General features: G+C 35.2%; 1 protein-coding gene and 1 pseudogene across 1 annotated transcript in view; both read left to right on the top strand.

Annotated features, from left to right (window-relative positions):
• Positions 1 to 8504, top strand: part of GPR174 (G protein-coupled receptor 174) — a 64396-nt gene extending 55892 nt beyond the window's left edge. The window contains exon 4 of the mRNA XM_045774283.2: positions 4800 to 8504. Within this exon, the coding sequence (XP_045630239.1) occupies positions 5359 to 6351 (993 nt within the window). The 5' untranslated portion in view covers positions 4800 to 5358 and the 3' untranslated portion in view covers positions 6352 to 8504. The remainder of the gene's footprint in view (positions 1 to 4799) is intronic.
• Positions 8505 to 16470: 7966 nt separating this feature from the next.
• LOC123777534 (neo-calmodulin pseudogene) lies at positions 16471 to 16881 on the top strand (annotated as a pseudogene).
• Positions 16882 to 20260: the final 3379 nt, after the last annotated feature.

Raw genomic sequence — 20260 nt, 5'->3', positions numbered from 1 at the left:
AACTTGTTCAGAGGAAATCTCAGTAAAGTTACCCCTGATATTCATTTGAATCACATTTTTCCTGGATAAGCAACATAATATTGCTGGAAAATACTCCTGAACCATATCATAGTGAAATTTAGTAAAGCTTCAGGTTTGGATAAACATAAATATTCATAAATGAAAATAATAACTTCTCATGAGAACTCCATATGAAATAGTTTCTGACCTGTAGATTGCTGGGAATCAGGCCAGATTTAGGCCATTAGTTTCATTTTTTTTCTTTTTTTTCTTCCCAAAAGGAAGTAAGTAAAATTAAGGAAGAATAGTCTCCTGAAAGCAAAAAATAATTTGATCAAGGAGTCTGGAATGTTTCTTCAAATAAATATCTCATTCAAACTGTAGTCTGTTTCAGTGCCTGTTATAATAGTGATTCTTTCCTGAGAAAGGAAAATCTCATAAAATAGTGGCATGCTCTGGGGGGGAAAAAGCCACCTTCGTTTTCTTTTTTTCTTTTTCTTTTTTTGCCTCCATTACTCTTAGAAATTGGGGAATTTATATTCATTATAGAACAGCTAAGTAGGGTTTTTCCCCCCATGATGGAAAGCCTTTACAGTCATCCCAAACAACTTTTCCTACTAGAAAATAATGTTATTTAAACAAAGGGAAAAATGTCATCCACTCTCCCAGAAGAAGCCAGAGGAATTGTAAGGGAGATACTCTATTCAGGAGCATTTTGAGGTTACAGGCTAGGATATTTACCTACGAAAATGCACTTAAATGTGGCCAAGGACAGAATAACCAACAGGAAAATTATAGACTTTGGGAGGGTGGCCATGACTTTGATTTCACTTCACTTAAGCAAATATGTTCTTAATATTTTAGTTGTTTTCCCTCATTTGTGCTTATAGAGTACACTGTACTTTTCCTACAAAGACACTTTTTTTTTTATTATTGTGAGGCAATTATCATTCTGCCTCACTAGAAAATAATGTCCAAGAAGACAAAGATCATATCCTTTTTTCCACTGTCTATATCCCCAGTACCAAGTGTGGTGCCTGGCAAGTGGTAGATGTTGAATAAATATTTGCTGAATAGATATTAGACGAACCCATCACATTCCCAACATGGCTCTAGGTGCTCCAGGAGATATGAAGGTGTTTAAACCCCAACCCCTGACTTCAAGGAATTTCTGGGCTCGTTGTGGTAGGTAGAATAGGCAGGGGAACAGAGGCATAAATAAGACAGAGACAAAAACTACTAACTAAAAAGCAAATTTAAGTACTTTAAGAGAGATACAAATGAGGGGTGCCTGGGTGGCTCAGTTGTTAAGTGTCTGCCTTCAGCTCAGGGCATGATCCCGGCGTTCTGGGATCAAGCCCCACATCAGACTCCTCTGCTGGAAGCCTGCTTCTTTCTCTCCCACCCCCCCTGCTTGTGTTCCCTCTCTTGCTGGCTGTCAAATAAATAAAAAATCTTAAAAAAAAAAGAGATACAAATGAGGATTTGAAAAGGGGGTTAGCATAGCAGTGCTGAGTTAATCACAAAAGTTTCCATGAAGAATAGGAAATTTGAGAAAGGTCTTTACAAATAGGTAGGACTGGCATGCAAAAAGACAATATCCAGGATGAATAGTATAATATGCAGATGTTTGTAAAAAAAATGTGAGTTTGAACAGAAGGAGCTCAGTTTGGCTAGAGTGGTGATCATGGCAGGCAAGTAATGGGAGACAAAGCTAAAGGTAGAAGGGACTGAATTTAAGGAAGCCATTGACTACAAGACTGCACTTTGTGATTTGACGGGTAATCGGGAGCCATTAATTCTCTTTAAAAAGTTCATCTCAGAAAAAAAATCTGACGGCATTATACACAAAAGAGTAGGACAAGATATGGGATAGGGAGACAAATTCAATAATAAAGGCCTGAACTAGAGTAAAAACAATGCAAATTTCAAAAATGAGATGGTTGTGAAAATAATACAGTTGCAGAAAATAGTCATAGTATCAGTTATAATAACTCATGCTTATTATGTACCAGACACTATGCTAAATAGATTACATACAGCAGCTCAATTAATTCTCACACTTATTCTGTAGGTTAGATACTATGATTTTTCTCATTTTACCAATGAAAAAATTAGGGATCAGAGAGGTTTAGTGATATACCCAGGGTCACAGAGCTATTAATTGAAAGAGCAAGAATTTAAGACCAGGTCATTCAAACTTCTAAACATACATTAATTCCCCCATAGTATTCTGTCCCCCCTTAAAAACTTGTTTGGAAGTGGAGAACAAGTGACAAAGAGTCAATGTCTCCCAGACTTTGAGACAACCTGGGAAAATATTGATGAACTTAATAGAAATAAGGAAGTCTAGAGCAGAATCAGGTTCTAAGTTTTGAGAGATGATAATTTTTGTTTGAGAATGTTGATCTTTATAGTTAAATAATTTTTATTTACTGAAACTATTTCATTCAACAAATACTGAGCACTTACTTTGCATCTTGTACAGTCTTTGGTTCTAGTATACAGCAGGTAGAAAAAATATCTAAGAATTCCTGTCCTTGGACTTTACAGTCTAGTAGGGAAAATATATAAAGACAAAATAAATAAGTAAAAAACATAAAGTATGTTAATTCTGATTGAAAATGGATAAAATAAAATATTGAAGGAGATGGGGAATGTTGGAGGAGAGATGCAGTTTTAAATAGAAAGATTGGGGGAAGCCTCATGAAAGATAACACTGAGGTAAAGATCAGAAGGAGGTGAGTGAATGAAACGAGTGAATAACTGGGCTAAAGCATTTCAGACACAGGGAACTGCCAGTTCAAAGGCTTCAAAGCAAAAGTGTACCTGGTCCATTCCCCTAACAGAAAGAATGGCAAAGTGGCTGGAGCAGAGTGCAAGATGGAGAATGTTAGGAGGTGAGCTCAGAAGAGTAACAGGGGCCAGATCATATAAGGAGATGTAGGCTATTGTTTTTTTTTAAGATTTGTTTATTTATTTATTTGAGAGAAAGAGAGTAAGAGAGGTAGAGAGAGTGGGGAGGGGCAGAGGGAGAGAGAAACCCAAGCAGACTCTACACTGAGCATGGAGCCCAACACAGGGCTTGATCTCACAACCCTGAGATCAGACCTAAGCTGCAATCAAGAGATGGAAGCTTAACTGACTGCGCCATTCAGGCACCCCAAAGATGTAGGCCATTGTAAAGAACTTTGATCTTCCTCTAAATGAGAGGAAAAGTCATTAGGATATATTTATCAGAGACATGACATAATCTGACAAGATAAGACATATTTCGAATAAATATTGAAGATAATTTCATGTTCATGTGTTGAATTTTAAGGTGATAACGAAACATTCGAGAGAAGAGTTCTTATATATAGTTGGAAAGAGAACTACAGCTCAAATGAAATATAAATTTAAGAGTCATTGCCCATGATAGGGAAGATGGATGTTCAATAGAGATTGACTGGAAGTATATTTGTATAAACTTCTAATGTCTATTCAGTGGCAATAGAAGACAATGACTTCTGTATAAATAGTTAAAAGGAGTTTGAAAACCCAGGGCTTTTGATTGTTTGGTCTGCCACCTGATTTTGCCTGTCACTTATCCCAAATCACTACCTGTGAAAATATTATAAAGATGTATTTCAGTTTGAGAACTAAACAATCTCTAATTTTAATCACTTTCAATATTGATGTTATTCTTTACAGCTGTGCTTCCTTGTATTTTATAAAGCCATCTCTCTACTTTGTCCTTACCTAAGAAATCTCAAGTATTTAACTTCTTCAATCTGATGCATAGTGCATATCATTCATCAGGGCTTTTAGTTAAAATGAGCACCATGTCTTTGAACAAAACATGCTGTTTTTCTTACCAAGCAATTGAGGTAAAATAATAACAAAACAATTCCTTCAGGGGCTGAATCAAGCACAGTTTAAAGCCCATGGAATTGATGATATAAAGCAGAATGTTTCGTAATTCCTATTTCATTTTTGTCCTTCCCACATATCTTTAACATCAGTTAAATCCTCCCAAATTTCAGCAGCCTTAAGGCAACTATCCAAGTCACTAAGCTAAAATTTGTTTACCTCAGAACAAAGGTCATGGATCCAGCTGAGTCAACTATCTTGGGATTTGATTCTCTCTACTGGTGCTATGGTCTGTTATCTCAGATAATTGAAAGGTGACTAAATGACCCATGTAAATGAAGTATTTAAAGAGAGGCTGGTTACCCACTTATTTTCAGACATCTGAGGATTTTGACCAAGTCAATGGCCCCTATAATGATGGTTCAAGGAAAAATGCTCAGTTGACTATATCTGAATCATGTGGGAAGTTTTTAAAAATACAAATTTGAGGCATTATATACGGAATCAGAATCTCTGGAGGAGACACCAGGAAAGCTATAGAAAGTTGAATTTTTTTAAACTCCATCAGATGAGTCTGACAATGCGGTTTATGAATCCGTGGTCTAAATCAGAGCCTCTCAAACGTTAATATGCATAAAAGCCACCTGTGGCTCTTGTTAAACTGCAGGCTGATTCAGCAGGTCCCAGGTGGGGCCTGAGAGTCTTCGGCATTTCTAACAAGCTCTCAAAGTTGGTTCACAGTCACAGATTATATTACCTTTCAGGTTACTTCTAGCTATACTTTCCTGTGATTCTAAAGTAATTTATAGAAACTGGCTTGTCACCCTCACGTACATCAGAATTTTCCTTCAAATGAATAGATTTTTGTATACATAGTCTTTTTCTTTTTTTGCAAGAAGTGCCAGACAATAATTGGCTTATTTGTTGTTGTTTTTTTTTACTTGCAGCTCTGCCTTTGTTTCCCATTTTTTAGCTTTCAACACATAACTGAAAAAGTCTCAGAAAGCTGATCTATCCAAGTTAATCACCTCTGAAGAACTGCGGACTTACTGAGTACTAAAGCAAACCTTTCTTCTATGTAAGGCAAACGTAAGAAAAAACAGCCTGTCAAACACCTGTAAAGAGATGGCTATCATCATATGGAAATTTGAGGAGCTTCTATGTGGCACATTCACGATCTAAATGGGAGATAATCAACTGTCATGATGTCCCAGAAGGCCTTATAACAGTAAACAAGAGGGAAAATTATAACAGCTTGTTATCTGTGCTTGCACACTAGACTTCAGTGTAATTACTATAAAAAAATCCAAAGCAAACATGTAAATAGTTCTTTGAAAAAACCCCAGATTATGTGTAGAGACTCAGACCAATGCAGTAAAAAGGAGGCAATTTTATACTCACTCTCTCCAACCCATTGACAATAAGTCCTTTAGAAAGAGTGGCAGTTAATTGTGAATTTGTGTTTTGTACCACCGTTTGGCAAAGACAGCTGCTCTGGAAAGAAACATGCCTGCTGATGACACATGTGCTGGGCCAGATGGAAATAAGACAGATTTTCGATATTTTATCTATGCAGTGACATATACCGTAATTCTTGTGCCAGGTCTCATAGGGAACATATTAGCCTTATGGGTATTTTATGGCTATATGAAGGAAACCAAACGGGCTGTGATATTCATGATAAATTTAGCCATTGCTGACTTACTACAAGTTCTCTCCCTTCCACTGAGGATCTTTTACTACTTGAATTATGACTGGCCATTTGGGCCTGGTCTCTGCATGTTCTGTTTCTACCTGAAGTATGTCAACATGTATGCAAGCATCTACTTCTTGGTCTGCATAAGTGTGCGACGATTTTGGTTTCTCATGTACCCCTTTCGCTTCCATGACTGCAAACAGAAATATGACCTATACATCAGCCTTGCTGGCTGGTTGATCATCTGCCTTGCCTGTCTGCCCTTTCCTCTCCTCAGAACAAGTGATGACACCTCAGGCAACAGAACCAAATGCTTTGTGGATCTTCCTACCAGGAATGTCAACCTGGCCCACTCTGTTGCCATGATGACCATTGGCGAGTTGATTGGGTTTGTCACTCCTCTTCTGATTGTCCTATATTGTACCTGGAAGACAGTTTTATCACTGCATGATAAATATCCTGTGGCCCAAGACCTTGGGGAGAAAAAGAAAGCCTTGAAGATGATTCTAACCTGTGCAGGAGTATTCCTAATTTGCTTTGCACCTTATCACTTCAGTTTTCCTTTAGATTTCCTGGTCAAGTCCAACAAAATTCAAAGCTGCCTAGCCAGAAGGGTGATTCTAATATTTCATTCTGTTGCTCTCTGTCTTGCTAGTCTGAATTCTTGTCTTGACCCAGTCATATACTACTTCACCACTAATGAGTTCAGAAGACGACTTTCAAGGCAAGACAGCATCCAACTCCATGCAAAATCCTTTGTAAACAACCATACAACTTCTACTCTGACAACTGAATTATGCTAAATTAAAACAAAACCTGATTGTGGTCTGAAATGCAAGTATATCAGAACATATTTGTAGTACCCCAAGCCACTGGAAAGTAATTACAGGAAGCACTCACAGCTTTTCATTTATGCTCTATCTCACCTATATGAGGAATTCACATCTTTATAACAGAACTTGTTTAAAGCACTATATTCCACCATCACTGTTGTTGAAATGTCTATGTAATAATTTGTTATTAAGTCAGGATTTAAACTGTAAAACTTCAGTGACATTCTATATATATATGCACTCAATTAGAGTCATCAGTTTTATGTGAATTCAAAACACAGAGAGACTATTAGCTTGGGCTCATTATAAGCACTTAGTTTTGCTGCAATGGACACTGAGTCTCTGTATTTAGAGACAATGTAGTTGTCTATTTATACTAGTAATCACAGTTTATATTCAAATACTATATTTTGGGTGTATTTTAACTGGAATGGACAATATGTTATTCTGTGAAAACAAAGTGGTTTAAACACGGGACCATTTTTATCTCCCATGTGTGATTATACTCTAGGGTTTGAAGACTCAAATAACTATTTTCTTCATTTAACTGTCAATATGAAATATCATCTGTCACACTTATTCATAAAATGAAAATCTGAACTCAGGCCTCTGGTATGTTTAAAATAAGAACAAGAAACAAATTTACATACAGTAACCTCTATGATTATGTAAGATGTCATATTGAATCCACCCAGGTCAGATAGCTGGCCAAAGTACATACAATGTGACCTAAATTGCCTCTATAGGTGCAGGAGATGGCAGATAAGTGACAATCACAGCTCTGGTTCTCTTAAACTTTCCAAAGAATACATATTGAAATGTATGGACCTGCCTAATAGAGGGAGTTTCCACCATGCTTCTAGAGTAACACTGAATATCTCTGACAGGTTACTGCACTTTTGGAACCTATGAAAGAAGTAGTGCACTAATTAATTAGTAAGCTTAGGCCAGAACAAAAAGATGAAGGGATGGGTACACCTCTTAAAAGCCTCACCACGTTGTATTTCTTACTTTAAGTGGCGACTGTCAAGCCACCCTCATGAACTGAAGGCAGCCAGGCATGTGGACTCTAGAGTCTTCAGAAATTTTTCTGGTCCGGCTTTGCCTCAGTCATACCATTGTGAGTACTGCACAGCCTACCTCCCAGCAGCTATGGAAGGAGATTCTTTCACCTTTTTTGGAGAAAAAAAAACAGCAAAAAAAAAGTTAATTTTGGCAGCACTGGACTCCCCTTACAGTTATTTACCTGCTACCTGTTTGGTACTAGTATGCAGATAGCAGACCCAATATATGAGTCATTAAATATGAGGTCTAAAATGTTACAGTACTTTGAAACATGTTTTAACAAAAACCTCTAATATAAAACAATGATCTACTTAAAAGTCTGTGTGCTATATAATGAAGACACATGTTTCTTCTCATCTGGAAGGAATGTGGAAATCAACCAAGGGCTCCATCATATTTTCACAGGAAAGGGGTCGTTTTAGGCACACAGTTATGATACCAATATGATTGGGGGGAACTGGGAGATCAAAATTAATTCTAATATCTGAGAGGAATGGAAAATTTTCTTTTTTTTTTTTAATAATGATTTTTTATTATATTATGTTAGTCACCATACAGTACATCCCCGGTTTTCGATGTAAGGCTCGATGATTCATTAGTTGTGTATAACACCCAGTGCACCATGCAATATGTGCCCTCCTTACTACCCATCACCGGTCTATCCCATTCCCCCACCCCCCTCCCCTCTGTAGTTTTCTAATGTTTTCTCTAGACAAGTATTGATTTTGCTTGTACTTTGTTATTAAAATAATACCCTATTAGAAAACAGACTTTGTGCTGCTAGCAATGGTGTGTTTGTCTCCTTATTATTCATTGTAAGGTACATATTTTGATCTGTTATATGAGTTATAAATGAGTGTTAAATTGTGTTTTAAAAAGAGTAACTGTAACTATGTCTGGTCTGTTTGCTTTAAAGTGAGTTGTGTTTGAATACAATTTAGCATTGTAATGGGATCACAAGTAATAATTTTGTGGGTACTTATAATGGAAGAGTCTTGTCTACACTATATTTGCTTACTATTTTTTAGATTAGCATGGATTACACTTTTTAGGGTCATTTTGGGATACCAGAGATTTAATTTTATTAACATACTAATGTAACTTTAAACATATCTATTTTTTTTCTAAAAAGGAGAAGAAATATTTCTAGGACATTAATGAATTTCTTAGAGGAATGGTTGAGGGGGTTAAAGCCCACTTATTAGGTGGTCCAGAAGCCCTTGAAGATCATTTACATCATTAGAGTCAAGGATAAGTGTCCTGTATTCTTATACTGTATAGCTAGGACCAACACTTCTCCCCAGGTCTGCCCATATTGGTTTGTATTAAGTGTTGTAATTTACTTTATTTACCCCTCTTCCCCATTGATATGTTTTTCCTTCTGTCCTATTCCCTTGTCCTTCTAGTCAGTGATCTGATCAATTTATTCATACTAAGGTGCTAGTGACTAATGTTAGCTTAATATTAACTTGCCCAGGGATATCTGAATTCAAGTTTTAGGGATAAACCGTAATTCAAACTGTCAATACCTTACTTTTAATGGAAGGATGAAAGACACTGAAGAAAACTGGAGAGGAAGATTTTTTTAAGAAAGTGGATTTTACAGCAGTGTCTTTTAAATTACATACAGTAAGTGGTCACCTACTTTGCTTACCATAATTCTAAGAAATATATCCTCTATGTATGTAAGCGTGTGTGTATGTATGTATGTATGTATCTATCTATCTATCATCATCTATCTGTATCACAATATATCAGCTTCTCAGATCTCTGCTTGTTTCCTTTTTCTTTTTGACATTTCCCCTTCCAACTCTGGACATTATTTCCAGGAGAAAAGCATTGTTTTTAGTAGTAGGAAGGATATGCTACTGCAGCTGCCATCTGGATAACAGTCTCCTCTCTGAGCTTCTCTTTTTCTTGAAAAATCTTTCTGAATCTCCCACTTATCACTCTCTGGGTTCAATGAAATCAAGGTGCCAAAAGTAAACACCCTCAACTATAGCAATATACAATTCAAAATAAACTCACATTTCCTGTATAAAGATTTTTGAGTTCTGATTTCAAAACATACACATAATTATTCCAAAAACAGAGATTTGAATATGGGGTGATTTCCATGTTATTATTATTGTCATTATTATTATTATTATTATTATTATTATTATTATTATATTCAAAAGGTTTATATGTTTTCATTGTCACTCAGGTAAGCAGCTAATTCTATTAACCTGTAATTCCATAAAAAAGGAACCATCTGCCCTAGGAACAACAGATCAAGCTAACTCTATCTGAAAGCGTACATAAGTGGAACTTTTGTGCAACTTCATTTTTTTTAATTTTAATGTTTTTTTATTATATTATGTTAGTCACCATACAGTACATCCCTGGTTTCTGATGTAAAGTTCAATGATTCATTAGTTGCGTATAACACCCAGTGCACCATGCAATACGTGCCCTCCTTACTACCCATCACCAGTCTATCCCATTCCCCCACCCCCCTCCCATCTGAAGCCCTCAGTTCGTTTCTTACAGTCCATAGTCTCTCATGCAACTTCATTTTTATATAATCTTTCTGTTTTTACTTTCAAGACACTGTGAAAATGTTGCACTTGGAATTTATTTTCATCTGTAACTTATAATTTGCATTTTAATAATAAAGATGGTCTCTGTAATTACATATTTTCTGCTTCTGAAAGTCAAGTTATATTTAATGACTTTTTCAGAAAATGATACACTTGAGTATTTTTTTCAGTATTCTCACACACATAGATAAATCCCATAAGGCTTCACTCTTCCTTTCTCTCCCTGGAGAGGTCCATTCTATTCTCAAATAGAAAGATGAAGAACTTCCCCCATCTTACTCCACCCCCTGCCATCCACTTCTCCCACAGGTAGACTCTTTAGTATCCATACCCTACTAAGATTATTCCTCACACTTACTTGTTGACCAAGTTTATTTGAATGATAATACCTGTATTTTCTAGAATATAGTTTATGGGCAGAAAAGGAGATAAAGTGACAGAATAAATGTTTTCTCTCTATTCTTAAGGGTTGTTAAGACCTGATAGTCTGATTTGTTTTGTAGTTTGCCAGGAAAACAAAACAAAACAAAAACCCACAATTTTCCACTGTCCCCCTCTACTCTTCCAAAAACAGATCTTAAACAAAAAATACAAAGACAGTACAATTATCTCTGGCCCTCTTCTCATCTTATTTCTCTTTCTTCCACTTTAGCAACTCCTTCTTTATCTTGACTATATCTCTAGTGCTTTGGTAAGGCCCAGGTATCTTCTGTAATAACCAAGTTGTTAAGAATTACATATTTTGAAGAAACTGAGGGTTGCTGGATGGGAGAGGAGCAGGGGATGAGCTAAATGAGTGATGAATATTAAGGAGGGAACTTGTGATGAACACGGGGTATTATATAAGTGATGAATCACTAAATTCCACTCTTGAAACCAGTATTACACTAACTAGAATTTAAAAAATAAACTTTAAAAATTAAAAAAAAATAAAGGAAAAAGGAAAAGAAAAAAAAAGGAATTACACATTTTGGCTACTGCAGAAATAATTTCCTAAGAAGTGGTAAAAGCTTTCCTAGAGAAATCTCTGATGTTTTGATAGACATGAAAATAATGGGATATAAATATGGGATCTGGCCCATGCTTCCAATACCCTCAATTCACATATACACATTTTCTGTGCCTTCCTAAAGCCAGACCAGAAGTAACTTCACTGCCTTCACACCATATTTTGGGGGGAAGGAGTGAGAGATAAACTCCCCAGTAAATGTAGCTCTTTTAACCTCTTATTCCTCAGATATAGAGGATGTAATGCATGTTTGAGAAACAAAGCAGTGTACTGTAACTTTCTTGAATTTCTTTAACCATTTCCTCAATAGAACTTTCTCACTTATTTGATTTTGTCAAGACCACATTTCTTGTTCTATTGTTTGTTGAGTAAGTTTTATTTATCTAACTCCTATCTGCTGATTCCTCTATAGGCATAGTTCTTATTTGATGCCTTACCTTTGCCTTCTTAGATCTCTTCAAAGAATAATAGAGCAACTGTTCCTTGGAAGGGGGAACTATCATTAGACCTATCACCCTGACCCCAGTATTTTCTTTTTGCAAGGGCTTCAGAAGCAATGTTCAGAGGAAAACCTAGGATCTTTTGCTGTTCAAAGTTTGATTCTGGGCATAATGGAAATATTTTTTCTTGACATTTTCTAAGGAATATTGAATATCCACAACCTGTAAAATGACAAGTATCATTCATATTTTTAAAACGCTAATGTAATAATAAAATAAATAAATAAATAAATAAATAAATAAATAAATAAATAAACCCAGCTTGAAACACTAATGGTCCAAGTATTGGCCTCAAGGAATGAAAGCACGAAGGAAGTACCTTATCATAAGACTCTCACCATGCTCACATAAGGTGACATATGTAACACTGGGTTAAAAATGGTATGAAATCACAGTACTGCCCTATGTCACTAAATTAGTAACTTTTTTTACTTAGATACATATAAGTCTGTAGGTAACTATGGAACAGTTCAAACATATTCAAAAGAGGAGCAATTAATATAATGAACCCCCATGTACCCATTATTCAGCTTCCATCAACATCAACACATGACTAATCTTTTTCTATGCCTGTACCTATTCTCCTTACCCCATATTACATTAAAGTACACTTCATACATTATATAATTCCATCTTTAAATTTTAAATAAGTTATAGTACTGTTTAAATTAACTATTCAATATATGATCAAAAGGGGTTAAAGATAAATGATTTTAGATGTTTTCAGTAATAACATCAAACACTAAATTCAAACAAATATAAGAATTTTCTTTTGATCAATGTGAACAGGTCCCAACTAAGATAAAAATGTCTAATAACCTGGCTCTGTTTTCCTTAGATGAGCCTTCTACTGCAGAAGTGTGATGGAGATTTTATCCTGCAATGGTATCCTTCTTATATGAAGGAGAAATAAAAGTTTTCTCAGACAAACAAATGCAGAGAGAGTTCATCATCACTAGACCTGCCTTGAAAGAAGTGTTAAAAGTTCTTCAAGCTGAAATGAAGATGCTAATCACTGACAGGAAAACATATCAAAGTACATGACACACTGGTAAAGGTGAAAAATAGACAGTCAGACTTAAAAAACTGTAACTCTATATTAGGATGGTGTGTTAGCACCTCAACTACAGTATAAAAGTCAAAGGAAAAAATAATTAAAGTAACTATAACTACAATACATTGTTAACAAATACATAACATAAAAGAAGTAAATTGTAACATCAATAATATAAAAGAGAAGACTAAAAGAATGGAAACTTTATAGACATTCAAAGGTAAGTTTCTATCAGTCCAAAATGGACTGTTTTATTTTTACATATTTTAAATAATGTAAAAGGCAACTACAAAGCAGAAACCTAGAGTAGATCCACAAAGACAAAGGGGAAACAGAATATCACTGTGGAAATTAACCAATTTACAAAAATACACAGAGATAAAAGGAAAAAGAAACAGTGGAAATACAAAACAACCAAAAGTAAGATGGCACTAGTAAGTCCTATATTTCAATAATTATTCTAAATATAAAGGGATTGAATTTGCCAATCAAAAGGCACACATTGGTTGGGTAGATTTTTTTTAAAAAATCAACTATATGCTGCCTAAAAAGGGCCAACTTCAGATTTAAGGTCACATATAAACTCAAAGTGAAGGGATGTAAATAGTTATGCCATAAAAGTGGAAACCAAAAGAAAGTAGGAGTAGCTACTTCAGAAAAAATAGATTTTGAGCTAAAAAAGTAACAAAAGATAAGGAAGATCATTATATAATGATAAAAAGATCAATGCATCAAAAAGATATGGCCATCATAAATATATATACACCCAACATTGGAGTACCTAAATCTATTAAGCAAATGCTAACAAATCCAAAATAAGAAATAGAAAATAATACAATAAGAGTAGGGGACTTCAACATTTCACTCTCAATAATGGATACAATAACATAGACAGAAAATCAACAAGGAAATAACGGACTTGAAATATATATTATACAAAATGGACCTAACAGACATGTATAAAATATTCCACCTAAAAAAAAGAGGAATACGCATTTTCAAGTGCACAAAGAGCACTGTCAGGGATAGATCATATGATAAGACAGAACAAATCTTAGCAAATGTATAAGAGATTGAAATCATACAAAGTATCTTTTTTGACCACAATGGTTCAAAACTAGAAATCAAAACTAGGCAAAGTAAAATTTTACTTTGCCTGAAGCTACAATCTCGTTTGTATTATATTTACTCTGAGTTTTATTACCAAAAAAAGGCCTTTGGTTTATGCTGTATTATTAACATATGATTAACCTGTAGCTGAAGACTACAACGTAAATTTCTGTCGATCCAAAGTAGCAGTGTTGCCTTTTAAGTTTTTTAAAATGTTGAGATAGGGTGATTCTACTTGTACACTAAAGTACTACAAATTGTCCTCTAATCTGTGAATTTAAAAGTGAAAAAAGGAAAATATAAATTCTCAGTGGCCTTTGGGAAAAAAAAAAAAGAAAAAAAGAAATCAAAACTAGGAATGCCAGAAAATCTGCAAATATATGGACACTAAACTACATACTCCTGAACAACCAACAGATCAAAAAAGAAATCAAAATGGAAATCAAAAAAATATTTAGAAACAAATGAAAATAGAAACACAACTTACCAAAACCTATACAATGGCACAAAAGCAGTTCTGAAAAGGAAGTTAATAGTGGTAAATGTATATATTAGGAAATAAACAAGATGACAAACAATCAACCTAACTTTATGTTTTGAGGAATTAGGGGAAAAAGCAAATTAAGCCCACATTTAAGGGAAAGAAAGAAAAAAGATTAGAGTGGAAGTAAATGAAATAGAGACTAGGAAAAAAAAAGGATCAATGAAAAGAAGAACAGGATTTTCAAAAAGATAAGCAAAATTGACAAAACTTTAGCAATGGGAGAAAAAAGGCAGATGACTCAAATAAAATTAGAGATGAAAAAGGAGAAATAATAAGCGATGCTACAGAAAAACATAGGATTATAAGAGACTACTATGAAAAATTATAGCCAACAGATTAGATAACCTAGAAGAAATGGATAATTTCCTAGGATCATTCAACCTACCAAGACTGAACCAGGACAAAATAGCAAGTATGAACAGACCAAAAATGAGTAAGGAATAGAATCAGTATTCTGTGCACTGCCAGGGGGAATGTAAATTGGTGCAAACACTGTGGAAAACTGTACAGACATTCCTCAAGAAATTAAAAATAGAAATATCAAATGACCTAGTCATTCCACTACTGGGTATTTACCCAGTAAATTTACCCAAAGAAAACAAAAAGACTAATTTGAAAAAAATATATGCACCTTGATATTTACTGCAACATTACTTAACGATAAACAAGATATAGAAACAACCTAAGTGTCCACGGATAGATGAATGGATGTTAGAAGGTAAAGGATGGAAAGCAAAATATCTTCCAGACTGAGAAGCCATTTTGAGACCAAAAAAAAACAATGCAAGTCACTCCATACTGTTTACAGAATTTTATTCAGGGTAACTTACTGTTGGGTGAATGGGGCAAACAGATAATTCAGGCACAAAAGCAGCTACTTTCTGCCCAAGTCCAGACCTTAATCCACAGCTTTTATACAGCAGGGGACATTCTGGTGAGGTCAAAGGATAATATAAAGTGGCACCTTCTATGCACCAGTCATGTCTACTGGTTATCTAAAGTGTTGCCTTCTGTGCATCACTATAGGGAAGATCAGAACAAGCCTTGTCACATTTCAGGTAGGGTGTATGTTAACTTCCAAGGTGCCTCAAACACACAGCCTTGAGGGAGGTCATCGCATGGGCATAAATAAGATGAAGGGCCAAAGATGGAGTCAGTGTTGTCAGCAATCTTACAATGGATAAAGAAGATCTGGTGTGTGTGTGTGTGTGTGTGTGTGTGTGTGTGTGTGTGTGTGTGTGTACATACACACAATAGAACATTACTCAGCCATAAAAAAATGAGATCTTGCCATTTTGCAACAACATTGTTGAACCCAGAGAATATTACACTAAGTAAAATAAGTCAATGAAAGACAGATACCATATGACTTCACTTATATGTGGAATCTTAAAAACAAAACAAATGAAGAACAAACAAAACAGAAACAGACTCATAAATACAGAGAATAAACTGGTGGTTGGTGGAGGGGAGGGAGGTGGGGGTTAAGTGAAATAGGTGAAGGGGATTAAGAGGTACAAATTTCTAATCATAAAATAAATAAGCCATCAAGATCAGAAGTATAGCATAGGGAGTATAATCAGTAATATTGTAATAACACTGTATGGTGACAGATGGTAACTACACTTAATCACGGTGTGAACATTGTGTAATTTATAGAATTGTCAGATCAGTATGTTGAACACCTAAAACTGATATTACATTGTATGTCAATTATACTTCAATCATAAAAAAAGACTTCCAAACACAGACACCGCCAGGACCAGATGGCTTACAGATGAATTTCACCAACAATTTAGGGAAGAATTAATACTAATTCTTCTCAAACTCTTCCAAAAATTTTAGAGGAGGAGAATGCCAAACTCATTCTACGGAGCCAACATTCCCCTAATATGAAAGCCTGATAAGGGCACTACAGGAAACAACAACAACAACACAACAACAACAACAAAACTGTAGACCAATATCCATGATAAACAAAGTAGCAAAAATTCTCAACATAATATTAGCAAACTCAATTTAAGAACTAATCAAAAGAATTAGATACCATGACCAAGTAAGATTTATCCCTGGGATGCAAGAATGATTTAAAATACTCAAATACCAAATATGAATCTGTTTGGGACAATCGAGCTGCCTGGTTCTGTAGTCACTTCTCATGGTTCTGTAGTCATTTCTCAGAGACCAGTAGCACTTGCAGCTTGGCTGACCAACTGACTGAAGAACATATTGCAGAATTCAAAGACGCTTTTTCATCATTTGACAAAAATTGTGACAACAAAGGAATTGAGAACTGTAATGAGGTCTCTTGGGCAGAATTCCACAGAAACAGAGTTATAGCACATGGTTAATGAAGTAGGTGTTGATGGCAATGGCACAATTGACTCCCTGGAATTTCTGACAATGATGGCAAGAAAAATGAAAGACACAGTAAAGAAGAAGTTAGAGAAGCATTCTGTGTGTTTGATAAGGATAACAATGGCTATATTAGTGCAGCAGAGCTTTGCCATATGATGACAAACCTGGGAGAGACGTTAACAGATGAAGAGGTTGATGAAATGATCAGGGAAGCAGATATTGATAGTGATGTTCAAGTAAACTATGAAGAGTTTGTATGAATGATGACAGCAAAATGAAGACATTGTACAGAATATATTAAATTTCTTGTACAAAATTATTTATTTTCCTTTTCTTTGTTTGTAACTTATCTGTAGAAGGTTTCCTCTACTGTCAATAAATATGCATGTATAATAAGTAGGGCTTCATTCCTCATGTTTTCTTCCCTAATCTTACTGTCATTGTCCTGAAACCTTATTTTAGAAAATTGATCAAGTAATATGTTGTCTGTGGCTTACTCTGGATGTATCTAAACTCTTCTGCACATCTAAACTTAGATGGAGTTGGTCAAATGAGGGAACATCTGGGTTATGCCTTTTTTAAAAATAGTTTCCTTTAGGAACTATCAGCATGTTGTTGTTGAAGTGTGGAGTTGTAACTCTGCATGGACTATGGATAGTCCACAATATGTACTTAGAAGTTGCCCTACTGCAAAATGGGTATATTATCCAGGTACTTGTATGCTATTTTTTTTTGTACTACTGGCCCTATACCAGAAACATTTTCTTTTATTATTTACTTTTTAAACTTTGTTTAGCTACTTAAAGAAAATCTGCTTATGGCACAATTTGCCACAAATCCATTTCGAGTTGCATATTCGTTTTCCAATAAAAAATTAGTTTACCCCCCCAAAATAAAATACTCAAATAAGTAAGTGTGATACTCTTCATTTTTTTAAATAATATTTTTTATTATGTTAGTCACCATACAGTACATCCCTAGTTTTTGATGTAAAGTTCCATGATTCATTGCTTGTGTATAACACCCGTGCACCATGCAATACGTGCCCTCCTTAAAACCCATCACCAGCCTATCCCTCTCCCCCACCCTCCTCCCCTCTGAAGCCCTCAATTTGCCTCCCAGAGTCCACAGAAGGTACAATCATATGACTATCTCAAGAAATGCAGAAAAAGCATTTGACAAAATGCATTTTAATGATAAAAACTCTCAACAGATAGGTATAGAAAGAATATATCTCAACATAATAAAGGCCACATATGACAAACCCACAGTTGACACTATATTAATGGGAAAAATTACTCTTGTCTTCTAAGATTAAGAACAAGACAAGAATGCCTACTCTCTCCATTCTTAACACAGCACTGGAAATACTAGCCAGAGCAACAGGCAAGGCAAAGAAATAAAAGGCATTCAAATCTGAAAGGAAGAAGTAAAACTATCACCATTTGCTGATGATATGATCTTATACATTGAAAATCCCATACACTCGACTAAAACACTGTTGGATCTAAACAATGGATTCCATAAAGTCACAAGATATAAAATCAATACACAAAAATCAGATTTTTTTCTATACAATAACAATGAGACATTTGAAAAAGAAAGAAAGAAAAATATCCCATTCAAAATAGCATCAAAAACAATAAAATACCTAAGAATAAATTTATCCAAGGAAATAATGGATTTGTATGATGAAAAGTAGAAGAATTGCTGAATGAAATCAAAGACACAAATGGAAGGACATCCTGTTTCCATGGATTGGAAGAGCTAATATTGTCAAAATGTTCACACCACCCAAAGCTATCTATAGTAGATTCAATGCAATCCCTATCAAAATCCAATGGCATTGTTCAAAGAACTAGAAAAAAAATCCTAAAATGTGTATGGAACCATAAAAGACCTTGAATAGCTAAAGCAATCATGAGAAAGAAGATGAAGCTGGAGGTATCACACTTCCAGATTTCAAACTATATTAGAAAGCTATAGGAATTAAAATAGTAATGGTAATGCAAAAAAAAAGACACATAAACCAATGGAATGGAAGATCCTAGAATTACACCTTTGAACATATGGTCAACTAATATTTGATTAGGGCTCATGAAGAGCCAGGGGGGAAGTCTTTTGAAAAAATGGTGTTGGAAAAACTGGATAACCACATGCAGAAAAATGGGCCTTTATCTTATACCACTCACAAAAATGAACTCTAAAAAGATCAAAGGCCTAATATAACACCTTAAACTGTAAAACTCCTAAAAGAAAACATAGGGAAAAAACTCCTTGACATTGGCCTTTTTTTTTAACAGACAACCCAATTCTTTCTTTCTTCCTTCCTTCCTTCCTTTCTTTCTTTCTTTCTTTCTTTCTTTCTTTCTTTCTTTCTTTCTTTCTTTCTTTCTTTCTTTCTTTCTTTCTTTCTCTTTCTTTCTTCCTTCCTTCCTTCCTTCCTTCCTTCCTTCCTTCCTTCCTTCCTTCTTTTTAATTTTTTTATTATGTTATGTTAGTTACCATTACTACTTCATTACTTTTTGATGTAGAGTTCCATGCTTCATTGTTTGTGTATAACACCCAGTGCTCATTGCAATATGTGCCCTCCTTAATACCCAACACCAGGCTAACCCATCCCTCCAGCCCCCTCCCCTCTGAAATCCTCAGTTTGTTTCCTGGAGTCCATAGTCACTTATGGTTCCTCTCTCCCTCTAATTTCCCCCCTTCAGTTTTCCCTTCCTTCTCCTGATGTCCTCTATACCATTCCCTATATTCCACATATAAGTGAAACCACATAATTGTCTGTCTCTACTTGACTTATTTCACTTAGCATAATCCCCTAAAGTTCCATCCATGCAATGCAAATGGAGGGTATTCATCATTTCTGATGGCTGAGTAATAGTCCTTTGTCTCTATGGAACACATCTTCTTTATCCATTCATCTGTTGAATGGCATCTCTGCTCCTTCCACAGTTTGACTATTGTGGACATTACTACTATGAAAATTGGGGTGCATGAGCCTCTTCTTTTCACTACATCTGTATCTTTGGGGCAAATACCCAGTAGTAAAATTGCTGGGTCATATGGTAGCTCTATTTTTAATGTCTTGAGGAACTTCCACACTGTTTTCCAAAGTGGCTGTACCAACTTGCATTCCCACCAACAGTGTAAGAGGATTCCCCTTTCTCCACATCCTCTGCAACATTTGTTACTTCTTGCCTTATTAATTTTTGCCATTCTAACTGGTGTAAGGTGATATCTCAATGTGGTTTTGATTTGAATTTCCCTGATGGCTAATGATGTTGAACATTTTTTCATGTGTCTGTTAGCCATTTGTATGTCTTCTCTAGGGAAGTGTTTGTTCATGGCTACCACCCATTTTTTAACTGGATTGTTGTTTTTGGGTGTTGAGTTTGAGAAGTTCTTGATAGATCTTGGATACCAGCCCTTTACCTAATATGTCATTTGGTAATATTTTCTTTGTTTTGTTGATTGTTTCTTTTGTTGTGCAGAAGATTTTTATCTTGATGAAGTCCCAAAAGTTCATTTTTTCTTCTGTTTCCCTTGCCTTTGCAGACATTTCTTGAAAGAAGTTGCTGTGGCCAATGTCGAAGAGGTTACTGTCTATGTTCTCTTCTAAGATATTCATGGATTCCTGTCTCATATTGAGGT

The sequence above is a fragment of the Ursus americanus genome, chromosome X (assembly GCF_024610735.1).
Source record: "Ursus americanus isolate L20-20 chromosome X, mUrsAme1.1.p, whole genome shotgun sequence".
Taxonomy (NCBI): Eukaryota; Metazoa; Chordata; class Mammalia; order Carnivora; family Ursidae; genus Ursus; species Ursus americanus.
This window is presented reverse-complemented; position numbering and strand designations above follow the sequence as displayed.